This window comes from Panicum virgatum, chromosome 6N (assembly GCF_016808335.1).
Source record: "Panicum virgatum strain AP13 chromosome 6N, P.virgatum_v5, whole genome shotgun sequence".
In the NCBI taxonomy this organism is placed as follows: Eukaryota; Viridiplantae; Streptophyta; class Magnoliopsida; order Poales; family Poaceae; genus Panicum; species Panicum virgatum.
This window is the reverse complement of record NC_053150.1, coordinates 43,034,121-43,054,992: the sequence shown is the minus strand read 5'-3', so window position 1 is coordinate 43,054,992 and position 20,872 is coordinate 43,034,121. Positions and strand designations below refer to the sequence as shown.

Sequence of the window (20,872 nt, the reverse complement as noted above, 5' to 3'; positions counted from 1 at the left end):
GGCAGTATTTGCACCCTTTATTTGTATGGATCAAAACAACTAGGTTCTTACAACTGGCACTGCCCTTAATGGGACGGCCAGTACATTCACAGCGGTAAATTTTTCGCTCAAGCTCAAGTCCAAATGCTCAGGGGACACACCCTCTGGCAGGCGCCACTCAATCCCGTGCAGCAACGATGCCACTATGTGCGGCACGACACGCTCTGCCATCGGCAGGCCGGGGCACAGCCTCCGACCGGCCCCAAACGGGATGAACTCCAAGTCCTTACCCCTCAACTCCACACCGGCCGACTTGTCCAAGAACCGCTCCGGCAAGAACTCGTCCGGCCTCTCCCATACCCCCGGATCGCGCATTATCGCCGAGGCATTGAAAATCACGATGCTGCCCTTGGGAACCGCGTAGCCGCCGAGCTCGACGCCGACCTCCACGGCCAGATGCGGCAGAAGTATCGGCGCCACCGGGTGCAGCCGCATCGCCTCCTTCACCACGGCCAGGAGGTACGGCAGCCTCGCGACGTCGGGCTCCTCGACGGTTGCTTTGCTGCCAAAAGCGCCGTCGAGCTCCGCGCGCACCCTGGCCATGGTGCTCGGGTTCCGGAGCAGCTCGGCCATCGCCCACTCGACCGCGATCGTGATGGTGTCGCTCCCAGCGGCCAAGACGTCGAACAGGATGGCCGTCAGGTTGTCACGACCGACCTTGCCGGTGGACAGGAGCTCGAGGAGCACGTCCAGGAAGTCGCCGTGCGTGTCCCTGGACGAGGAGGCCTCGGCCAGCCGGCGGTCGATTATGCCATCCAGGACGCGAAAGATCTCCTCGTAGCGCCGGGCTGTCCAGCGGCGCCATCCTTGCAGGTCAAGCCGCCGAAGGAAAGGGAAAAGGTCCGAGACGTTCGGCTTCGCGGTCACCTCGACGATTGCTTCGATGAGCTCCCGTAGCCCCTGGGCCGACTGGCCGCCCACGTCGACGACGTCGATGGAGAAGAAGGCGCTGGACATGAGGTTGACCACGCCGCCGTACACGGCCTGGCCGATGTCCACCTCCCGCCCAGCGCGGCCGCGGAGGTAGCCCAATAGGTCCCGCACCTTGCGCTCGCGCACGCCGCGCACCGCGGCGAGGCTCCGCGCGGAGAAGACGTGCGCGGCTACGATGTTGCGCAGCGCCTTCCACCACGGGTCGGAGCTCGGCAGCCACATCATGGACCGCTCGGAGAACCCCAGGGCGCGGGCGGCGTCCGGGACGGCGCGCGCGGCGAGGCGCCTGTCGTGCTTGGCGAACGCCTCCCTCGCCGCGTCGCGCGAGGAGACGACCACGGCCGTGGTGAGCCCCAGCTGGAGACGCATGACAGGGCCGTGGGCGCGCGAGAGGCGAGCAAGCGAGTGGTGGAGGTGGCCGCGCAGGTCGAGGAGGTTGCCGACGAGCGGGAGCGGCCTGGGTCCCGGCGGCAGCCGCGAAACATCCGCGCCGCGTCTTAGGCTGCTCAGGTAGTAGAGGAGCGAGACGGCGAGCGTCGCCAACAGCAGCCAGAGCTCGGTGGTCTCCATCTGCGCGGCCTACCCAGTTCGAGTTGGAATCCACCCCTTTAAATCTACCTGTAATCCTGTATGCAGATGCCGTGCAGTCCTCTGGTCTCTCAAATCTCGTGTCTTCGTGTGTTGGAGAGACAAAATTGTAGTGAAAGACTGCCTGGCTGGAAACGAGTCACCGCGCCATCAGAAATCTTTATCTCAATCTCTATTTTTATCTCTCTGTTATATTATATATACTAAACAATTAAATCCGTACGTTACTACAGCTGAAGTGTTATAAATATTGGATATGTATAGTTGGTCATATGTTAATTTGTAAGGAGCTCTCTATATCTATCTCTATCTCTATCTACATCTCTATCTCTATCTCTATCTCTCTATTATATTATATATATACTAGGCATAAATAGAAAACCCTCACTAAACAATAGCATAAGCCAATACATTGCTACACGCAAAGTTGCTATAAGTATTGGATACATATAGTTGCTAGTATGTTAATTTGTAGAAATCTACATGATCAAGTCGTGAACGGACGGCAGGCCCGACTCACATATGGGATGGACTAGACCCACCTATCAATGACACACCGCCAAACCGAAAATTTAGATAGAAATCTTATTTGCTTTAGAAATAAGTATAGGTATAGAATAGATACAGATATTGATATATATACTCCTAAAGATATATATTATATATCTATACTCCTAAAAAAATTATATAATCTATCTATCTATCTATTGTCTATTCCACTCAGGGGGGTGTTGGATACAATTCAGCGCACAAGTGGCACCACTCCAAACCCAGAGAGAGAAAAAATGCATCCAATATTTACTACCCACCAGCACACACCACATTCACCCGCGCATGAAACCAAAGCTGTAAAATCCAGATTATAGATTTATGATCCAAAAAACCTTTTTTGGATTGTTCAAAATGCTCGGAAATCGCGCTATTTTACTGATATTTATTGGTGGCAAATAAACAGGCAATATTGCACTATTATGGTCATTTTGCTCTATAATTGGCGGCAATTAATTAGCAGTTATTAGTTTTGTTTACCTTAATACTCTCCCTCATCAAAACTGCTTAAACAACAATGCATGGATTAGAGCAGCAACAATAAGGACATTCTCAGCGTATAGTTTCATGGCACAATTATCTAGATTGGACATTAGGTAATCGTGCCAAATGAGTTTTATGGTGATGAAGTCTCCTCACACCCCATGAAACTCCACCCTTCTCTCTCTTTGTCATGTCAGCAAATTTGATGATATTTAATACCATGAAACCCGCTATGAACCCCTCGTTGAGACTTGCTTGAGAACTTCAGCGGAATTGTAAAATGCTAAAGGTGCATGGTATGTAAACAGAAGGCAATCAAGCTGTGTTTCGTTTCGCATTCACCGCCATCATCCCTGCCCATGTTCTATTCACGAGCCACTCCTCCATGATAGCGGTGGCGTTTAACAGCAGCGCTGGTGGTGGAGCACGCAGAGGTGGCAGCCCCACCTCCCCAGTCATGTGTCATGGCTACACCACGCCATGAGGGTGAAGGCGTCGTCTCCACGCAGAGAAGGCACATTCATAGTTTCTATTTTTCATTATCACCTTTATTGTAATGAGTTCTGTTAATGTGTGTCACTAATAGTGGGCCCGAGGCCAAGTCTCCCGCGTGAGCTTTTAAGGCCGCAGCTCTCTTTCGTGTAAACCAAGTTGAATTCTATCCAGAAATAGGAAGAGAAAATATGTCCTCGTTCCTGTGAATCTTGAGTGCTTCTGTGGTTCTCACGTCTTGGTTTGATCCGAGGTCACGGGATATTAATTACAGTGGTATCAGATTCATCGTTCCTTGGCATGCCGCTGAAATTTTATGCCACTTTCTTTGTTGTTCCCCGCCGTTTCTGAGCTGCAATCCGCCGGCGATTCTTCCGATCCAGGCGTCCAGGCCCCACCCACTGACTCCCAGTCAGCGGCGGCCACCGCATAATGCCAGTTAGCCATTCCGGCACCGGCGTCCACTTCATGTCTCTCGTGCCGCTTACGGTGTAGGCTCGATCGGGGATTCCGTGTTGCTTCCATTCCTAGATCTCAGAGTTTTTTCTCTTGCTCTACGTGTGTTTGATTTCTACTCTTGACTCTGTGTTCGCTTAGGGTGTAGGCTTGGGTGAACCAGTTACTCCATCGCTCTTGACTCTGCAATCGGATTTGGTTGAGTTACCTCGGCTCTGCAACACTCTGTTGTGGAGATCCTGTAATTCCTGTCCACACGGGTTGATTTGCGATGGTTCATCACGGCTCCTCCAAAGCCTTCGGCTCAGTCGCAGCTCCTCCTCGAGGCGATGGCTGGTGCGGAGCGTCGGGTGAGAAGTGGGAATGTCTCATGGAGAGTGGATCTTCTGTTTTCCAAGGTTGCTAAGATTGATCGGTCTCAACAGCAAATCAACGCCAATTTCGATCTGAGTGCCCAAGTGATGGAGCGAGTGTTGCAGGATCAGCAAACGCTCACCAAGCAGATGGAGATTACTGGACAAGCGGTGGCGCCGTTGACCTTGGATCGTCCACCTTCTTGTTGACGGTCGTTAAGTATCATTTCTGACCGTCAACTAGACTCAATAATAAAGGAAAAACTATACATCTTACTCACATTTATATTTTACTAGCCTAGTTCCACAATTATTTTTAGTTTGTAAGATTTCAGATGAGCAAGAGTGAAATAAGAGGAAAACACAACGAAGACGCCACGCAACTACACAGAAGATCGCAATCGGCGTCACTCACTTACAAGGAGGGCCCATAAAGCAGAGAAAACGGGTGGGCCAAGCCACATGCACCCTGTGGATAAGATTAGGGGCCACATGTCAGCGTCTCGAAGAAGAATGAGGACGACCGGCTATCATGTGGGGCCGGCCAACCCTAGGGGTCGGCCGCACCTGGACGGGATGCCGGGAACTGACCTCCAAGACAATAAATAGGGCCTCCCCCCTCAAACACACACACACACCATTTCACACCCTCTCTCTCTCAAGGCTCTCTCTCTCTCTTACTCTTAGTGTAGGATAGTGGAGGTAGGCTAGTTTTACTTTAGCGAATCAAGTCGTCCTTGGAGTCGTTGAGCGATCCTCGACTCTCGGTATGGCTTTGTATTCTTTCTATCAGTACTCTATTCATAATATAGAGTTTGATCATGGTTGCTATGCTATCTTGATAGTTTATCAATCCATGTTTATGTTCATCATGAGTTGTGTGATGAGTATGATTAAGACAGATGTTAGGGGGTTAGATAATGGTTCGTTGTGCTTTCGGGCTTGCTCTAGTGCTTTGCTTGGCCATCTGAAGGATGGGAGCCCTGGGGGCATTAGAGTAGTGACCTCATACACGAGCGTGGTGCTCGGGTATGCGGGGTTTAGCGGATATTCCCGTGCTCCACGGTGTGAAAGGGGTAGACGGCATGAGGTGACAGCCATGTTCGTCTGGCGTAACAACAGTTGTTGTGTTTAGCAAAGTCCTCGACGTTCGGGTTCAGTGTAGGAGGTACATAGAGAGGTAACGGGACTGGATGTTCTCCAGTGCGAGACCTTCTCCCCTTATCCTTTTTCCAGGTGTCTGCAAGCTAAACCATGTTCTAACATAACCTTTGCTTGGAATAAATACAATAGGACACCTAAGCTAGCCTAAGCTCCAGCTAACTTAACATAGGATAGTTTAGTTTGTTCTTTTGTTCTTTTTCTTCCCTCGGTGGTGAATGCGTGATCGTGTCACATTACCCTGATTTATCTTTTATATCATGGCTTACCCCTGCTAGAGTTTTGTCTATTACTTGAGGAATGTTGTCATGATTAATGTTAAGTATAGTACCTTTGCCACTGCCATCCTTTGGGAAAATATAAATGACAATACCTCTACTCTCCGGGTAAAATGCTACAATGGTATATCCGTGCGCTTGCGGATCCCATCTGTAATCGTATAGACTATACCACGAGAGTGGCAGTCCTTGGTGTCATTGCTAGAGATGGGCTTAACACCCCCGTTCCTAGTCATTACGCCAAGGAAAGTCAACACGTGTTTCTGGCGCCGTTACTGGGAACTAACCCCTCCTAGTGATGACGTTAAGAAATGCCAACACTTCTCTACCAGAGTCACCCCGTCAGTTTGTTGAAAATGTTCATCCCAGGGAGTTTCAGCAGGGTGGCCCTTCTCGTGATAAGGAGGTATACATTCCCCATCATTCCCGTGACTCTTATCGGTCTTCTGTAGAGTATCACAATTCCTCTCATCATGCACTTCCTAAATTATCCTTTCCTCTATTCAATGGGGTATATCCATCCATTTGGAAAGATAAATTTTTAGATTTCTTCCATTTTTACAATGTTCCTGAGAGTCTTTGGGTCACCACTGCATCGTTACATATGGATGAAAATGCTGCTAAGTGGTACAAGACGTACAAACTCATGCATGGAGTAGGCACTTGGTCTGAGTTCATTACTGCAGTGGAACAACAATTTGGCTCCTATGAGTACAGAGATGCTACGAGGGAGTTGGTGTCCTTATATCAGGACGGTACTGTAGACGAGTATATCTCTGCCTTTGTGGATCTTCAGTATCAGCTCACTATGCATAACACTGGGACGCATCAGGTGTATTTTGTGACTCAGTTCATCAAGGGCAAAAACCTGAATTACGAGCTGGAGTTCAGTCTAAGGTTCCTAAGACCATGCGAAAAGCTATTATGTTGGCTCGAGTGCAACAACAGGTTGTGGACATTAAACAATTCAAACCTCCCAAACACCAGTAGTTTTCCAGGAGTAGTACTCCAGCTTTTAAGTCTGATCCTAAGAGCAATGCTAGTAATGGTTCCTTGTGGAAAGAGAGACAACTCAGAGATTTCATAAAAGCTAATGGTCTTTGCATGAATTGTGGAGACAAATTTGATGCTGCTCATGCTGCCAGTTGTACTAAAAGGCCCCAAGCTCAGGTTCATTCCTTGGTGGTGAATGATTTGGATCAGCCACTCTCTGAAGATGTTCTGACCCAGTTGGCCATGGAGGATTCTGTCACTGAGGAGTTGCAGCATTTATCCCTGAATGCATTGGCTGGCACTGCTATGGGAAATGTCTTAAAACTCAGATGCAGGATTCAAGACAAAGTGATGTTGGTTTTGTTGGATAGTGGCAGTTATAACAGTTTTGTCAGTGCTTCCTTCTTGCACCGTGTGGGGATTACACCAACTTCTACTACTCCCAAGCAGGTCCAATTAGCTAATGGGGAGCTCCTGTTTACTAATAAGAAAGTGTCTCAACTGGCATGGTGGTGTATGTGCACTACACTAGTGCATGACATGCAGGTCCTGGAATTAAGTGCCTATGATGCCATTCTTGGGTATGATTGGCTGAAGTTGCACAGACCAATGACATGTTTGTGGGATCCAACCTGCTCCAATGCAGATGTCTCCTGTGACAGTCACTAAATTGATGAAGTTACACAAAGGCAATGATGTCTGGCCTTGGCCATGGTCCATTTGCATTCCTCAGCACACCTCAGCAATCTGAGGAGGTGCAATCCTTACTGTAGGAATTTTCAGATTTCTTCTCCAAACCAGCTGGTTTACCCACAGAGACCTTATGATCATACTATTCCATTACTTCCTGTACCAATTAATACTAAACCTTATAGGTACGCTCCCTTGCATAAAGATGAGATAGAAAGGCAAGTGAAGGAACTGTTAGCAGGTGGCCTGATTACTCACAGCACTAGCCCATTTGCATCACCTGTCTTATTAGTTCAAAAGAAAGATGGTACATGGAGATTCAGTGTGGATTATAAAAGACTAAACTCCCTCACTATCAAGAATAGATTTCCCCTCCCTATTATTGAGGAAATTCTGGATGAATTGGCATGTACCAAATTCTTCACTAAACTTGATATGACTGCTGGGTACCATCAGATTCGGGCAAGGGCGCCTCTGTGCACGCTAAATTTGTATTCATAAAAACCTATTTGGACCGTAAAACATAGATATGAACTTGTGCAATTCATCGTAAACATCAATACCTATCGGGACCATAAAACCCAATTGGTCTCCACGGGATTTCAATTCCAGCAACCATAATAAGCACCGTTAATTGGGAACGAATTACATTCATGGGAGCCATTCAATCAGCTCCAAATAAAGTCGTGGAATTAAAATAGCAAACAACGGCTGATTGGTCAACTGGACATTTAGTCATTAGTCATATATGATATTCAACAAACTTATTACTTCTTCTTCTAACTTCAACTTTCCATGTGTTCGAAAATTACTTCTCAAGTGGTACTATGAAGGGTCCAACTCATGAAATTCATCGTGAACATCAACACCTATCGGGACCATAAAATGCAATTGGTCTCTACGGGATTTCAATTCCAGCAACCATTTTAAGCATCGTTAATTGGGCACGGATTAAATTCATGGGTGAGAGGACCGTGATGTCGCCTAGAGGAGGGGGGTGAATAGGCGCATCTACAAATTTTTCACTCAAATGCAACGGATTAAATACACTGTCGGCCAAACCCGGAACTTCCGGATTTGCAAACCCGGAACTTCCGGATTTAGGCAAGACAGTAGGTATACTCGTAACTTCCGGGTTTTGCAACGCGGAACTTCTGAGTACACATAGAGCAGAGTAAACAAGATAAATACAATGCGAGTAAATTGAATGCAAGTTCAAACCCCAATTGCATAGTCCGCTCAGTGAAGCTTCAAGGGCAGGTTTACACCGATCATGCACACACAAAATGGCAAACTCTCCAAGACAACAAATGTCTAATGGAGAGCTTCTTAAATCCACAAGATAAAACAAGTACTATTGACATAAGGATTTGTTTTACCGAAGTTCGGATTCAGCACCTGAATGCTATTCTCCGTTGAGGAACTCTTTAGGAACATTAGTCTATTCCACCTCATTTACACCGAATCGGGTCTTCTTCCAACCACTTCCTCACTTCACTAGCGTGCTTCTTGCCTTGCGGAGGCGAAGCGCAACCTGCCCAAACTTTCCGCAGCTCACCACACGATTGGGAGCTCACCGAGCAATACCTAGCCGTCTAGAAGCCCAAAGCTCCAAGAGTAACAAATGCAACTCAAATAATTTTGGCCAAACACAAATGATCAAGGTTTGTTGTGCTCTTTGGTGCTCTTAAGCAGTCATTCTCTCAAACCCAACTCAAGGATATTCTCTAATCTCACAAAGAGAGGTTGGGGAGAGCTCAACAATGGCTACCAAGCTTCTTAGGACGACTAATAGTCAATAGAACAGAGCCTGGAACAACAGCCCACTAAGGAGGGGGCCAAAGGATATAAATAGCCGGTCCCAAAGAAACTAGCTGCTAGATGACAGTCAGAACCCGAAACTTCTAGATTCAACAACCCGGAACTTTCGAGTTTTCAAACCAACTAGCCGTTAGTGCCACGTGTGACAAATCCGAAACTTCCAGATTACCAAACCCAGAACTTCTGGATTGGCCCTAGCAGACGGGTCAAATGTGCACATGAGGATTTTTGTGTCTCTCTCAACCTACTTAGGTTACTTGAGCACCGAGACTAAACCAAGAATTATTGTGATGCATCCCTCTTGATAGTACGGCATACCTATACTCAAGATCAAGAATAAATTACATTTCAACCACTTGAGCTTCTCTTTTTCTATCTCATGGCATCCTTTGATCAAACACAATCTGAGGAGTGCATTCTCCTTTGTATCCTTACTTTGAGCACATCTTCCTTGAGCTAGTGACCTAAATCTTTATCTTTGAATGAAATTCACTTCTAGTTCAAATCACCATCTTCACAATATACTCCAAGAAAGATTGATACTTGCAAAAATGAAAACCATATATGACCAAGATTCTTCAAGTTGAACCCAACACCCTAGCATTGGTCCCTCGGCACAACCCAATTGCACTTTTCCAAGCTCAGTTCCTAGAAACCCTTTCTCAGGTTCCAACTCTTCATCCTTGCATCATATATAACTTCATATACGCTTGTATCGCTATTAAACTCATTAATGAAATCATTTCTTCATAATTTTTTCACCTTCTATTTCCTCTTGATAGAACGTCCATTTTTCAAAAGAAATTCTTCTTTGAAGGTCTATGCCTTTGTCAACAAGCTTCATTTGGATATGAGAATATATTTCTAACATAATCACATGCCTCAATCCATGTACTAACCAATGCTTGTCTATATCTTCACACTTGATCATGTCATAGCACATATCTTGCTATATGAGTCTTTTCTCTAAATTCTAAATTTATTTCTTCACAAATTCCTACTCATATACTCATTAAGATTATTAGTTCTTTAATCATGGTGTCATTCAATTCATCAAAACTCATTGGGGGCCTAGATGCACTTTCAATGGGTGCCATTCAAGAAGCTTTGAATCACGCTGTCGAATTAAAACAGCAAACAGCCAGCTGGACATTTAGTCATATAACATGCAACAAACATATTACTTCTTCATGTGAAATTAACTTTTTCGTGGGTTGGAAAATTACTTCTCAAGTACTGTGAAGGGCCCATTTTTTACGCACCAAATGATGACACATGCATGAAACCTAAATTCAATCGCCTCGAGCGCTCCAATAATACCTCGTGGCACCAGCAAATCAAAGGAGCATTACAAAAGATCATAATACATAGTAGATTTGATTTTTACTACCGCTCATGAAAATGGAGTAATTTTACATCCACAGTGCTCACCAGAGCTCCAGTGGAGGCTCCACCTTACGTGCTGAATACTATTCAGCTCACAGGAAGCTAAATAGAGCACCAAACCGAATTAATCCGAGTAAATTCAGTTCCTGAGAAAGAGGAACCAAACAAGAACTGAATGTCTCGGTTCCGCTTCTCAGTTCTTTAGGTTCGATTCTCAGTTCTAGGTTAAATTTGCCTAGCTCGACCTGTATGAACCATATCCTATGACATGCCTTGAAGTACACCAGAGGGATGTCCATCTTGCTGGAATGTTAAAATCGACCCGGTATGGCCCATCAACCATGTTACCCTGTTACATAAGCATTGAATTTTATTTTTGAAAGGATAGCAGCCGTCTTTATATATAAACAAATATACATGTATATCTAAATAGCCTTTTAGAATATACTCTCTGATTTAAATAAGGAGAAGAGATTAAGAAGGATATTTAGGATAGATATGGCTTGTTATTTTAGACTAGCATAGTGCATGTGCATTGCTATGGGTAATATAATAATTCTACATAATATCATAACCAAAATAATATCACCAACTTTGTACTTGTTCTCCATGTACAGGCCATGTTGTGATCATGCAAAATATTGATTGTCCGGGATCCGATTGGGAATCCGATTGATTTATCTGGGGTCCGATTATGATTCTGATTGATTTGTCTAGGTTCTAGTTAGGATTCTGATTGACGAAAGGCTAGTCCAACTTGCATATGGGATGGACTAAGATCCACATGTCAATGACACAAGACAGACCACACCAAAAAATTTAGGTGGAAACTTTACTTGCTTTAGAAATTTGTATAGATTAAGTCTATATCTATACCTATTACTAAAGCGAGCAAGGTTTCCACCTAAATTTTTGCTTCGTCCATCTTGTGTCATTGACATGTGGGCCTGAGTCCATCCCGTATGCGAGTCGGACTAGCCTTTCGTCAACCAAACTTCTAATTGGAATCCAGACAAATCAATCGGAGTCCCAGTCAAATTCCAGACAACACAGCCTCTACACAGAGTGAACGGGCACAAAGTTGATGATATTATGTGAATTTATTGTACTACCCGTAGCCATGCACAAGCACTATGCTAGATTTTCAAAAGATCTAAGGGTAGCTGCAGTGGGAGGCCTTGATGCCTAGAAGAAACATCCCATCAACGCTGACTCCATTTCTGGCTTTGCATGATACAGGCTGTTGGCATCGATGGAAACTGATACTCCTCCCTTTATTTGAGTGGCTCAGCCACTTGGTCCATTCATGAACTTTTTAAAAAATAATATTATTTTAATGGTTAATTGCAAAAATAAATGCCAAATTGAAAAAATCACAAAAATAGGAGTCTGTCGGCTATTAGACAGCTGATAGGGGTTTTGTCGGCTCTTCAAAAGCTGTCAGCCTATGTGGCATCTGACCTGGCGCACACGACTCCCGCGGATGCCACCTGTCAGCGCCAAAAGGACTAGTCGGCTGTTCAACAGCCGACAGGCCCTAATCAGACCGATTGGGCAGTCAGCCCATGGCTGACGACAGCCCATTTAATCCAAAGAGGGGTGTCGGCTCCTCAAGGGCCGACAGGCCCTTTTCGGCCACCGAAGGGCCGACAGGTACTAGTCGGCCGCCCAAGGGCCGACATGTCCCTCTTGGTCCCACCAGCGACCCTTTTGCCTATATATACATCTCGCTTGAGGCCACTCTAGACAAAAATTTTGCTGGAGTAGTAATGGCTAGTGGGGGATTGTCTAGTGGGAATGGTTTCGGCTTTGGGAGAGGAAAGGGGGGTAGGAAAGGACCACCAATAGTGTGGGAGGGTTCGATTGGCCCTGAGTTTTTTTCGAAAGCAGTGTATGAGTTTCCAGTTGAGAGTAGGAGTGATTTCACCAAGGAGTCACCTTTGAGAGGGTATGATAACCGGAGAGAAGATTGGCCAAAATGCATGCATGGTGAGGACTGCTTAGTGCAGATGTGCACCGATGGAACGAATGGAGATCGTCGTTTCTTCAAGTGCCCCTGAGCATGGGTAATTTTGAGTACTAATGATGTGTTGGTGTGACATCCCAGCCCAGGGCTTAATAGGATTGATAGAATACTCATGTCAACAAATTGCAACTTCTTTTTCGGAAGCTAATCTCGAAAGAACTCCAAAGTTAAGCGTGCTTGGCCTGGAGCAATTTCGGGATGGGTGACCGACCGGGAAGTTCTTCCCGGGTGTGCACGAGTGAGGACAAAGTGTGTAGAAAAGACTGGTGTTGGTCTGTGAGGGTAGTCTATGTCCTATAAAGCTGCCAGAAGTAAGCGGGCCCGGCCTCGAGGAGGCGGGATGTTACAGAATGCTATCAGAGCCGACTCTCACGGTTTCACGAGCACGTACAGGCGTAAGTGCATGGGCATGTGGACGGGCGCGTGGGGGCGCAGATGCCACCGGCATGTGGACGGGCACGTGGCGGGTCAGTGTGCGGACATCTGGGATGTGCTGTTGGCACTGGACGCACAGACGTCGCACATGGACCGTTGGCACTGGACATACGGGACGTGGACAAGTGAGGACGTTCCTGGCTTGGGATTGACCGACGAGGACGTCGGTATCTTAAGGGGGAGAGGATGTGACATCCCAGCCCAGGGCTTAATAGGATTGATAGAATACTCATGTCAACAAGTTGCAACTTCTTTTCCGGAAGCTAATCTCGAAAGAACTCCAAAGTTAAGCGTGATTGGCCTGGAGCAATTTCGGATGGGTGACCGACCGGAAAGTTCTTCCCGGGTGCGCACGAGTGAGGACAAAGTGTGTAGAAAAGACTGGTGTTGGCCTGTGAGGGTAGTCTATGTCCTATAAAGCTGCCAGAAGTAAGCGGGCCCGGCCTCGAGGAGGCGGGACGTTACAGAATGGTATCAGAGCCGACTCTCGCGGTTTCACGAGCACGTACAAGCGTAAGTGCACGGGCGTGGACGGGCGCGTGGGGGCGCAGATGCCACTGGCATGTGGACGGGCATGTGGCGGGTCAGTGCGCGGGCATCTGGGATGTGCCGTTGGCACTGGACGCACGGACGTCACAAAGGGATCGTTGGCACTGGACGCACGGACGTCGCACATGGGCCGTTGGCACTGGACGTACGGGACGTGGCCAAGAGAGGACGTTCCTGGCTTGGGATTGACCGACGAGGACGTCGGTATCTTAAGGGGGAGAGGATGTGACATCCCAGCCCAAGGCTTAATAGGATTGATAGAATACTCATGTCAATAAGTTGTAACTTCTTTTCCGGAAGCTAATCTCGAAAGAACTCCAAAGTTAAGCGTGCTTGGCCTGGAGCAATTATGGGATGGGTGACCGACCGGGAAGTTCTTCCTGGGTGCGCACGAGTGAGGACAAAGTGTGTAGAAAAGACTGGTGTTAGTCTGTGAGGGTAGTATATGTCCTATAAAGCTGCTAGAAGTAAGCGGGCCCGGCCTCGAGGAGGCGGGACGTTACAGTTGGATATGTTTAATATGTATTGTATGACTTGCACTAGATTTTCTGTTTCAGGCATCCAATGCTCCTAAGAATTGTAGGTTCGTTAAATGGGTCGATCCTCCCCCAATTCATCCTCACGCGGAGTACATCTATTATCTGCAGAATCGTATCTTTGATTTAGAAATGGAAGTGAGCCGTGGCAACAACGACGAGGAGGATGATGACAACAAAGGTGCCAGTTCACCAAAGGAACCATGCACTAATCCATATTGCAACTGCCCGTGTCACAAGAACAGGGGGCCTCCGATTCTGCCGCCACAGCCAGCACCTCTTGCTACGGGAGGATACTATGGAGACGGTGCAACACAATTTTCTACATGGGAGAACTACTAGGAGTAGCATATTGTGTTTGGTTGATGTCGTATTAGTGTTTGTTGTTTCTTACAATTACCTAAGGCAAGTTAGGTTTAGTCCAAGACCTCATTAACCTTGTTTTCAACAGGTCCTCACATGCCATTTCATGTGTTGTAAGCGTTGAATTATGTAATGCACTAGTTTGTTTATCTTGAATGTGTTAAGTTTGCTTATTTGTATGATTTTGCTTTACAAAAATGTATATGAGTTGTACTAGACATCGTGGAGGACATGTGACTCATAGATTTGTCTTATCACGCTGCAAAGCTGGGTCGGCTAGAGTATAGTTGAATAGTCACGTCGGTCTGAAAAGTATGGCTCATACTGAAAAGCCTACATGTAGCTCACGGGTTTGTTGACGGTCATTAAGTGCGAATATGACCGCCAACTATACTGATAAAAGAAGGAAAACTATACCTCTTACTTACATATTTGTATCACTAACCTAGCTCCACAGTTGTTTTCGAAGATTTATATTTTCAAGATCACAAGTACGGAATAAGAAGAAAACATGACGAATACGCAGACAAAGTCACAGACGATCGCGTCCTGCGTAACACATGCAAAGGAGGCCCACAAACCAGACCAAACCGACCAACCAAGCCCTGGCACCGACCATCTGACATCAAGACCCACCAGGCAAAAACCCAGATGAAGGCGGTGGCCAGAGGCGGCACAGGGGGGTCGGCCGACCCCACCTGGCAGCTTCTCCCACTGAATTTTGACGGGAAGGCTGATCTTATCCTCCTAAAGGCGGTTTGGCATGTTTCCATACAAGGGGATGGCGGGAACCGACCTCTCAAGCTATAAAAGGGGCCTCCCACCTGAAAGGACCTCGGATGTCGCCTAGAGGGGGTGAATAGGCTTTTGACAAATTCTACAAATTTCAACACTTAAACACACTGTCAGCACACTGACCGGTCAGACTGGTCAGGCAGACCGGTCAGACCGGTCTAACACTTAGACTGCTGAATAATATAACAAACCGGTCCGACCGGTCACACGCAGAACCTGCACAGATATCAGAGTTTCTCCCCTCCTCGAGCTCTAGCTCAAATACTACTTGATGTAGTGTTCCTGCAGGTGAATGTAAATGTATTGCAAGTCCCTGCACGCACAGAAACAACACACCAAAGTATATCGGTGCGGAATTATAAACAAAGTGCTAAAACTCAAAGTAGTGAGGCAAACCACAATGGAGACACAAGGATTTATTTCCCAAAGTTCAGATTCACCTAAGTGAATCCTACGTCTCTGTTGAGGAACTCGTTGGGCGTGAGTCTCTTTCAACTCGATCCCGTGAGTTGGGTCTCTTTCAACCACTCCTCCTTTCCACTATCTTGATCCTTTCCACCAAGGGGGCAAGATCGCGCCCGCACAGACTTGCCGCTGCTCACCACACCGTTGGGAGCTAGCCAGCGACACCTAGCCGTCTAGGAGGCAAACCTCCAAAAGTAACAAATGCAAACTTGATAGCTTTGATGAACCAAGAGTGCTCAAGCTATGGTTGCTCTCTGCAGCTTGAAATGGAGCTCTCACAATGCTCAACAATCTCACACATGCTCAATCTCTCAACCCAACCAAAGGATATGAAATCTAGTTGGTTCAACTCACAAAGAGTGTTGGGGAGAGCTCGCTGGTCAAGAATAAGGCTTTGGGAAGCTCAGGAATGCCAGAGAACTAGCAGCCCTCGAAGGAGAGGGCTTAGGGGTATAAATACCCTCCTTCCAAAAACTAGCCGTTGCTTTGTCAGTACAGACCGGTCAGACCGGCCCCCAGACCGGTCAGGCCGGTCTGTGCAAAAAAACTAGCTGTTACACCCTGGACCGGTCAGACCGGTCCCCCAGACCGGTCAGACCGGTCTGGGCCAGAGAAGCCCAAACCCAGGTTTAGGTGCTCCACTTGGTCCACCAAGTCGACACTTGATCATCTAGGTAGTACAAAGTTAGTTCTCAAGGGTTTTCTCTCAGGATTCTCACTTGGGTGACCTATGAGCACTTTTGACTGTGTCAAATAATCAATGTTGCATCCCTCTTGATAGTACGATATACCTATACTCAAGATTAAATCTAAAACACATTTCATCCACTTGAGTCTTGAATCACTTCATCTTTGCCATACTTTGATTTTCTCGAACTTGGGATTCCAACATTGTATAATCTTCTCTTTTGAGCAAATCCATACTTGAGCTAGTGACTTAGAGTCCCAATACCTTTGCAAATGGTGAGCCGTCGCTCCACCAAAGCTTGCTTAGTCCCTCGCACTAGTCATCTCGCTTGGTTTCTTCATCACTTACCCTTGCCTTATTGAGTTAAGCTTTGCACACCAACAATGAATTCCATATTCCATTCTCATATCTTCATTTCTTTGTCTTGCGTTGTAATCATGAATGATAACCATATTTCATGCATTGCAAGCTTCCATAAATAAGACCAATATATCTAGCTCACAAGTGTATGTTTATTTCTATTAACCCATGAAGCCTTGCAATAATGCTTTCAACAATTTGTACTTCAAATGTGCCAAGCAATGAATAGAGACCATTTGATAATATTTCATGAATACTTGTCTCTTGCTTTCCTTCACAATATGTTTGACTTTCAACAATAAGCTTCTCTTTTATTTGATTCTTTTTCACATGAGTCAATGTATAAATGATATACAAATAAGTTTCTGCTCATGATATCTCAAATAAAGCGTTAGTCCTTTAATTATGTTTGTCATTCAATTCACCAAAACCCATTAGGGGCCTAGATGCACTTTCAATCTCTCCTTTTTTGGTGATTGATGACAACCTTGATTAAAGCTTACACATGAATCAAATAAAAGGTTTCAAATTCTCAGATATACCATGAGCTCCCCCTAAATATGTGCCTTGAATTGAATTCAATAAACAAAGCCTCAAATGCCATTTGGACATATTTAAAACAAATAGGAGCTCCCCCCTATATCTCAGAATTCATGGGGTGGAACAGTGTATGTGTGCCTGTAAATATACTACACGTGATGCATATGACAAGATAAATCATTCCAACACAAAGAAGAAGATCATGGCTCTATCTGGTGCCGACCGGTCAGACCGGTCTGCCCCAGACAGCCAGCCAAAAATAGCATTTCATCATCCAAATGCATCACACATAATATCACTTAGATTGCATAAAAAAGTCTATTACACCTAGTATCACACATTACAAGTCCTCAAGTCCACAAACGAGATATAGTACGAAATTATTACAATTTTCAGAGTTACAGAAATGCAGACCGGTCAAACCGGTCCAACATACCGGTCAGACCGGTCCAGCTAAAACAGACACACTCTGAACTGAACTGTCTTCTACTCTTCCCCTTCTCTTCTTTTGCCAAGTTGAAGCTTTAATCCATGTTCTTCTCCCCTTTTGTCATCAATCACCATAAATGCCCTGGGAGAAGTAACTTGGCGCCAATCACTGTCCATTACCCCCATTGCCAGTGGCATCTGAGGGAGCCCGATCACCCCAATCATGCATACCAGGATGAGATCCAAATATGGAGGCAGTTGCGGATTGGGCAAAGATTTCTGCTGCCGAGGAGCGAGGAGCATCTGGCTGTGAAGTATACATAGGTGCCATCGTGGAGGTCCCTGGAGCTCCAAAAGTACCAAAGCCATAATCTGGAGGAGGAGGAGGAGCTAATCCGAAGGCTCCTGCTGCTCCAAAGGTATATGGACCAAAGACACCTTCTCCAGGTGCAGTTGTAGAAGAAGTGGCACCAATGTCTGGATAGAATATGTGTCCATATTGGTCAAAATATCCAGCATCCACATGGCCCTGTACTCTTGCTTCTACTGATGGAATCTCAACCTCAGGAGGTGAAGGAGAAATGGGTGAGCGAGGCGGCTAAAGATTTATTGCATTGTGCATCATCTTGATTGAATCTCTTTCTTTTTTTGCTAGCCCTCCATTGCCTCTGCTGCTCAACCTCAATATCTCTCTGTCTTTTATACATGCCAACAAACAAATTTATCAATTTCTTAATCGGGGATGAGGGCCTGCTCCTGCTCCTGTGCTGCCTCCGGGCAGACCGGTCAGATCGGTCGCCTGGACTGGTCTGACCGGTCCCAGTCTGGGCAGCAGGTGAATACTGTTGTGGCTGCTCTTCCTCCTCTTCTCCTATTTCTTCCTCATTCTCTGAATATCTGTGAGGCGAGGGCTCTCTTTTGTGCTTGGGCACCTTAGGACGGATGGGCTCATGCTTTACATCAATTTGGAACTTGGTTTTTGTGGCTTTTTCAATCAACTCCGTCAAGTAAGGCGCATAGGCACAGATCTTTTGGGGATTTTCTGATATGTACTTGATTTCCTCCCAAATATAATCAGCTACACAGAAATCCTCTCCCTCAGGTCTCAATCTAGCAAGCAGGTTCTTTGCATGAAGGGAAATATCACTTGGATTCCCTCCCCTTTGAGAAATGGTCTTCCTAAGCTACTGATTCATAATGGAGTAGTAGGTGTACATTCCGGTTACCTTCCCTGCATTCCCCACTTCATTCCTTAGATACATGAATCTCATTTCCTCTTTTGGGAGCACTGGCTGAAGGTGGATCTTGGGCCTATTTGCATCATCTCTGTCAAGCCCAAGTACCCGAATGATCGTGCTTCTCGTCTCCTTTGCCTGTAAATTTTTTCTGGATCATCCACAAAATTTTCGGGTTTGTTGGAGAGGCTCCCGTCCATCTCCTGTTAGGGGTTAGTGAAAAAGAAAAATATATATGAGATCTAAAAGATGAATGTACAAGATCTAAAACATAAAAGAAAAATAAAGCAAAAATAAAGAAAACTCTAGATTAGATTGATTTTCGTGGAATAGATCCGTTTTTTTTAGTTAGCAAAAAAATAAGAGATAAAAAAAAAGTCAAAAAGAAAAATCAAGAAATATTTACGAATGCAAGTAAGATTGGATCTTAAATCGATGGTTCCCCGGCAACGGCGCCAGAAAAGCTTGTTGACGCTCCTTAGCACCCCCGATTTATATACCGCAAGCGCACGGTTTCGTGTAGCTTTTCCCTTAGAGTATTCCCCCAAGGTTTATCAATCCACAGAACCAAAGAGACAAGAAACAATCTACTAGCATGGAGATTCCTTTGTGTTGAGATGGTGAAAACGAATCTAATCTACTAAAAACACGACAAACACCGAAGGTAGCAAGAGAAAGTTAGAGATAACAAATCTAGATCACCTAGATCATGCATATGTTGTAGTTCCAGCTAGATAAAGTGAAGTAAGATAGATGTGAATCTCAATGAAAAGCCTCTTTAAACCCAAAATCTCCAATCCGATCCCTCGATACCCCACCTACTAAGTGGCAACGGCCTGTCACGACGCCACCCCTTTCAACAAGATACCCTGAAGCAAGTCGAACCCCCTTTGGTAGTTCCGTCATGAACCTCTAGCCACCATGACTACAAGATCATGCTAAGCGATCTATCTCGATAATAGATCTAGGATGAAGCGAACCCAAAGAAAAGAACGAAATCGAAAGAGGAGAACATGGTCGCTAAACATTCGGAAACACAAATAACTTCACCATGAATGATAGTTCATCACAAGATCACAACTGGGGCCCTACCTTGATCTTGACGATCCTAGCTCCTGAACTCCGACATGGTCTTCCTTGCAAGGTTCCCACGTCGGCTAGGGCGAACCCTAGACAACTAGCACCACCCTCGGCTCTCCGAGAGGTGTCCCTCTATCTTCTCTGCTCCTTGGCGTCGTCTCCCGAATTGATCTCTGCGTGAACCTTGGGGAGGGGTCTTTAAATAGCCTCAGGGAACCCTCGGTCAAAGGGAAGGTCGAACCGACCTAAAAAAGGGCTGGGCCGGCCGGCCCAATGAGCCTAGGCCGGCCGGCCTAGCACTTTCCTTCGCCGGCTTGCGCTCAACTTTTCCCCAAGTCTCCTGGCATCTTCTAGAGTTTATGTCTTTCACGATTGCACCCCTTTAGATGTTGTTATCTTCGAGATTTCTTTGAGGAGAAGGATAGGATGAAAAATCCTTCCTTAAATATCTCTTTGCTTTACTTAGCCCCGAAGTATCTTGATCTTATCTTGTGGGCTTTGTCTTTTGGGCTTCATTGGAGGGTGGATGTGCATGAACGGGCCTCTAATCATCATGGCCTTCGATCCTTTGTTCGGGCTTTGGCCTTCGTCTTTCTTCGTGTCATCGCGTGATCGTGGGCCTCGCCATTTCATGCTCCAAAATTGGTCAAAAACCTGCAAAAACGAAGTACCTCCAAAATATATGTGCAAACGTGAAAACGACCACTAATTGGGCCGAGGTTAGGATGGTTAGTGATTTTGATATTAAATTCATTCCATTATCAAAGTTAAACAGGGGATAAAATGGATACTTAAGGAGAGACAACATTCCCCCATGCTTAAACCTTGCTCGTCCTCGAGTAAGTCTTTGATAAAAATCAGCGCTGCCTTTCAGTGTCCAATCCCTGCAGTTGATCATACACGAGAAAACACAATGCTCCCAAAAAAATATTTTGCAGTTAATAGTTCAAGTTGTAACCGGCTTTTTTTTCAATGTGGAAGGTAGATACAAGTTAAATGCTTCCCCCCAATTATTAAGCACATGCTCTCAAAATTAAACAAGTATCAGAATTAAGAAAGTAAGTTCCATAAGTAATGCTAAACGAAGATCAATAATTCAAACCTCAATGCAATTTGCTCATGGAAACTCTCAGCTCATCTTGTCTCTCA

The 20,872-nt window shown here is 45.8% G+C and overlaps 1 protein-coding gene across 1 annotated transcript; it reads right to left on the bottom strand.

The window, feature by feature from the left end:
• LOC120677536 (cytochrome P450 76M5-like) lies at nt 1-1,564 on the bottom strand. The gene has a single exon (XM_039958690.1). It carries the CDS (start codon nt 1,540-1,542, stop codon nt 40-42), a length of 1,503 nt encoding a protein of 500 aa, XP_039814624.1. The 5' UTR covers nt 1,543-1,564; the 3' UTR covers nt 1-39.
• Nucleotides 1,565-20,872: the final 19,308 nt, after the last annotated feature.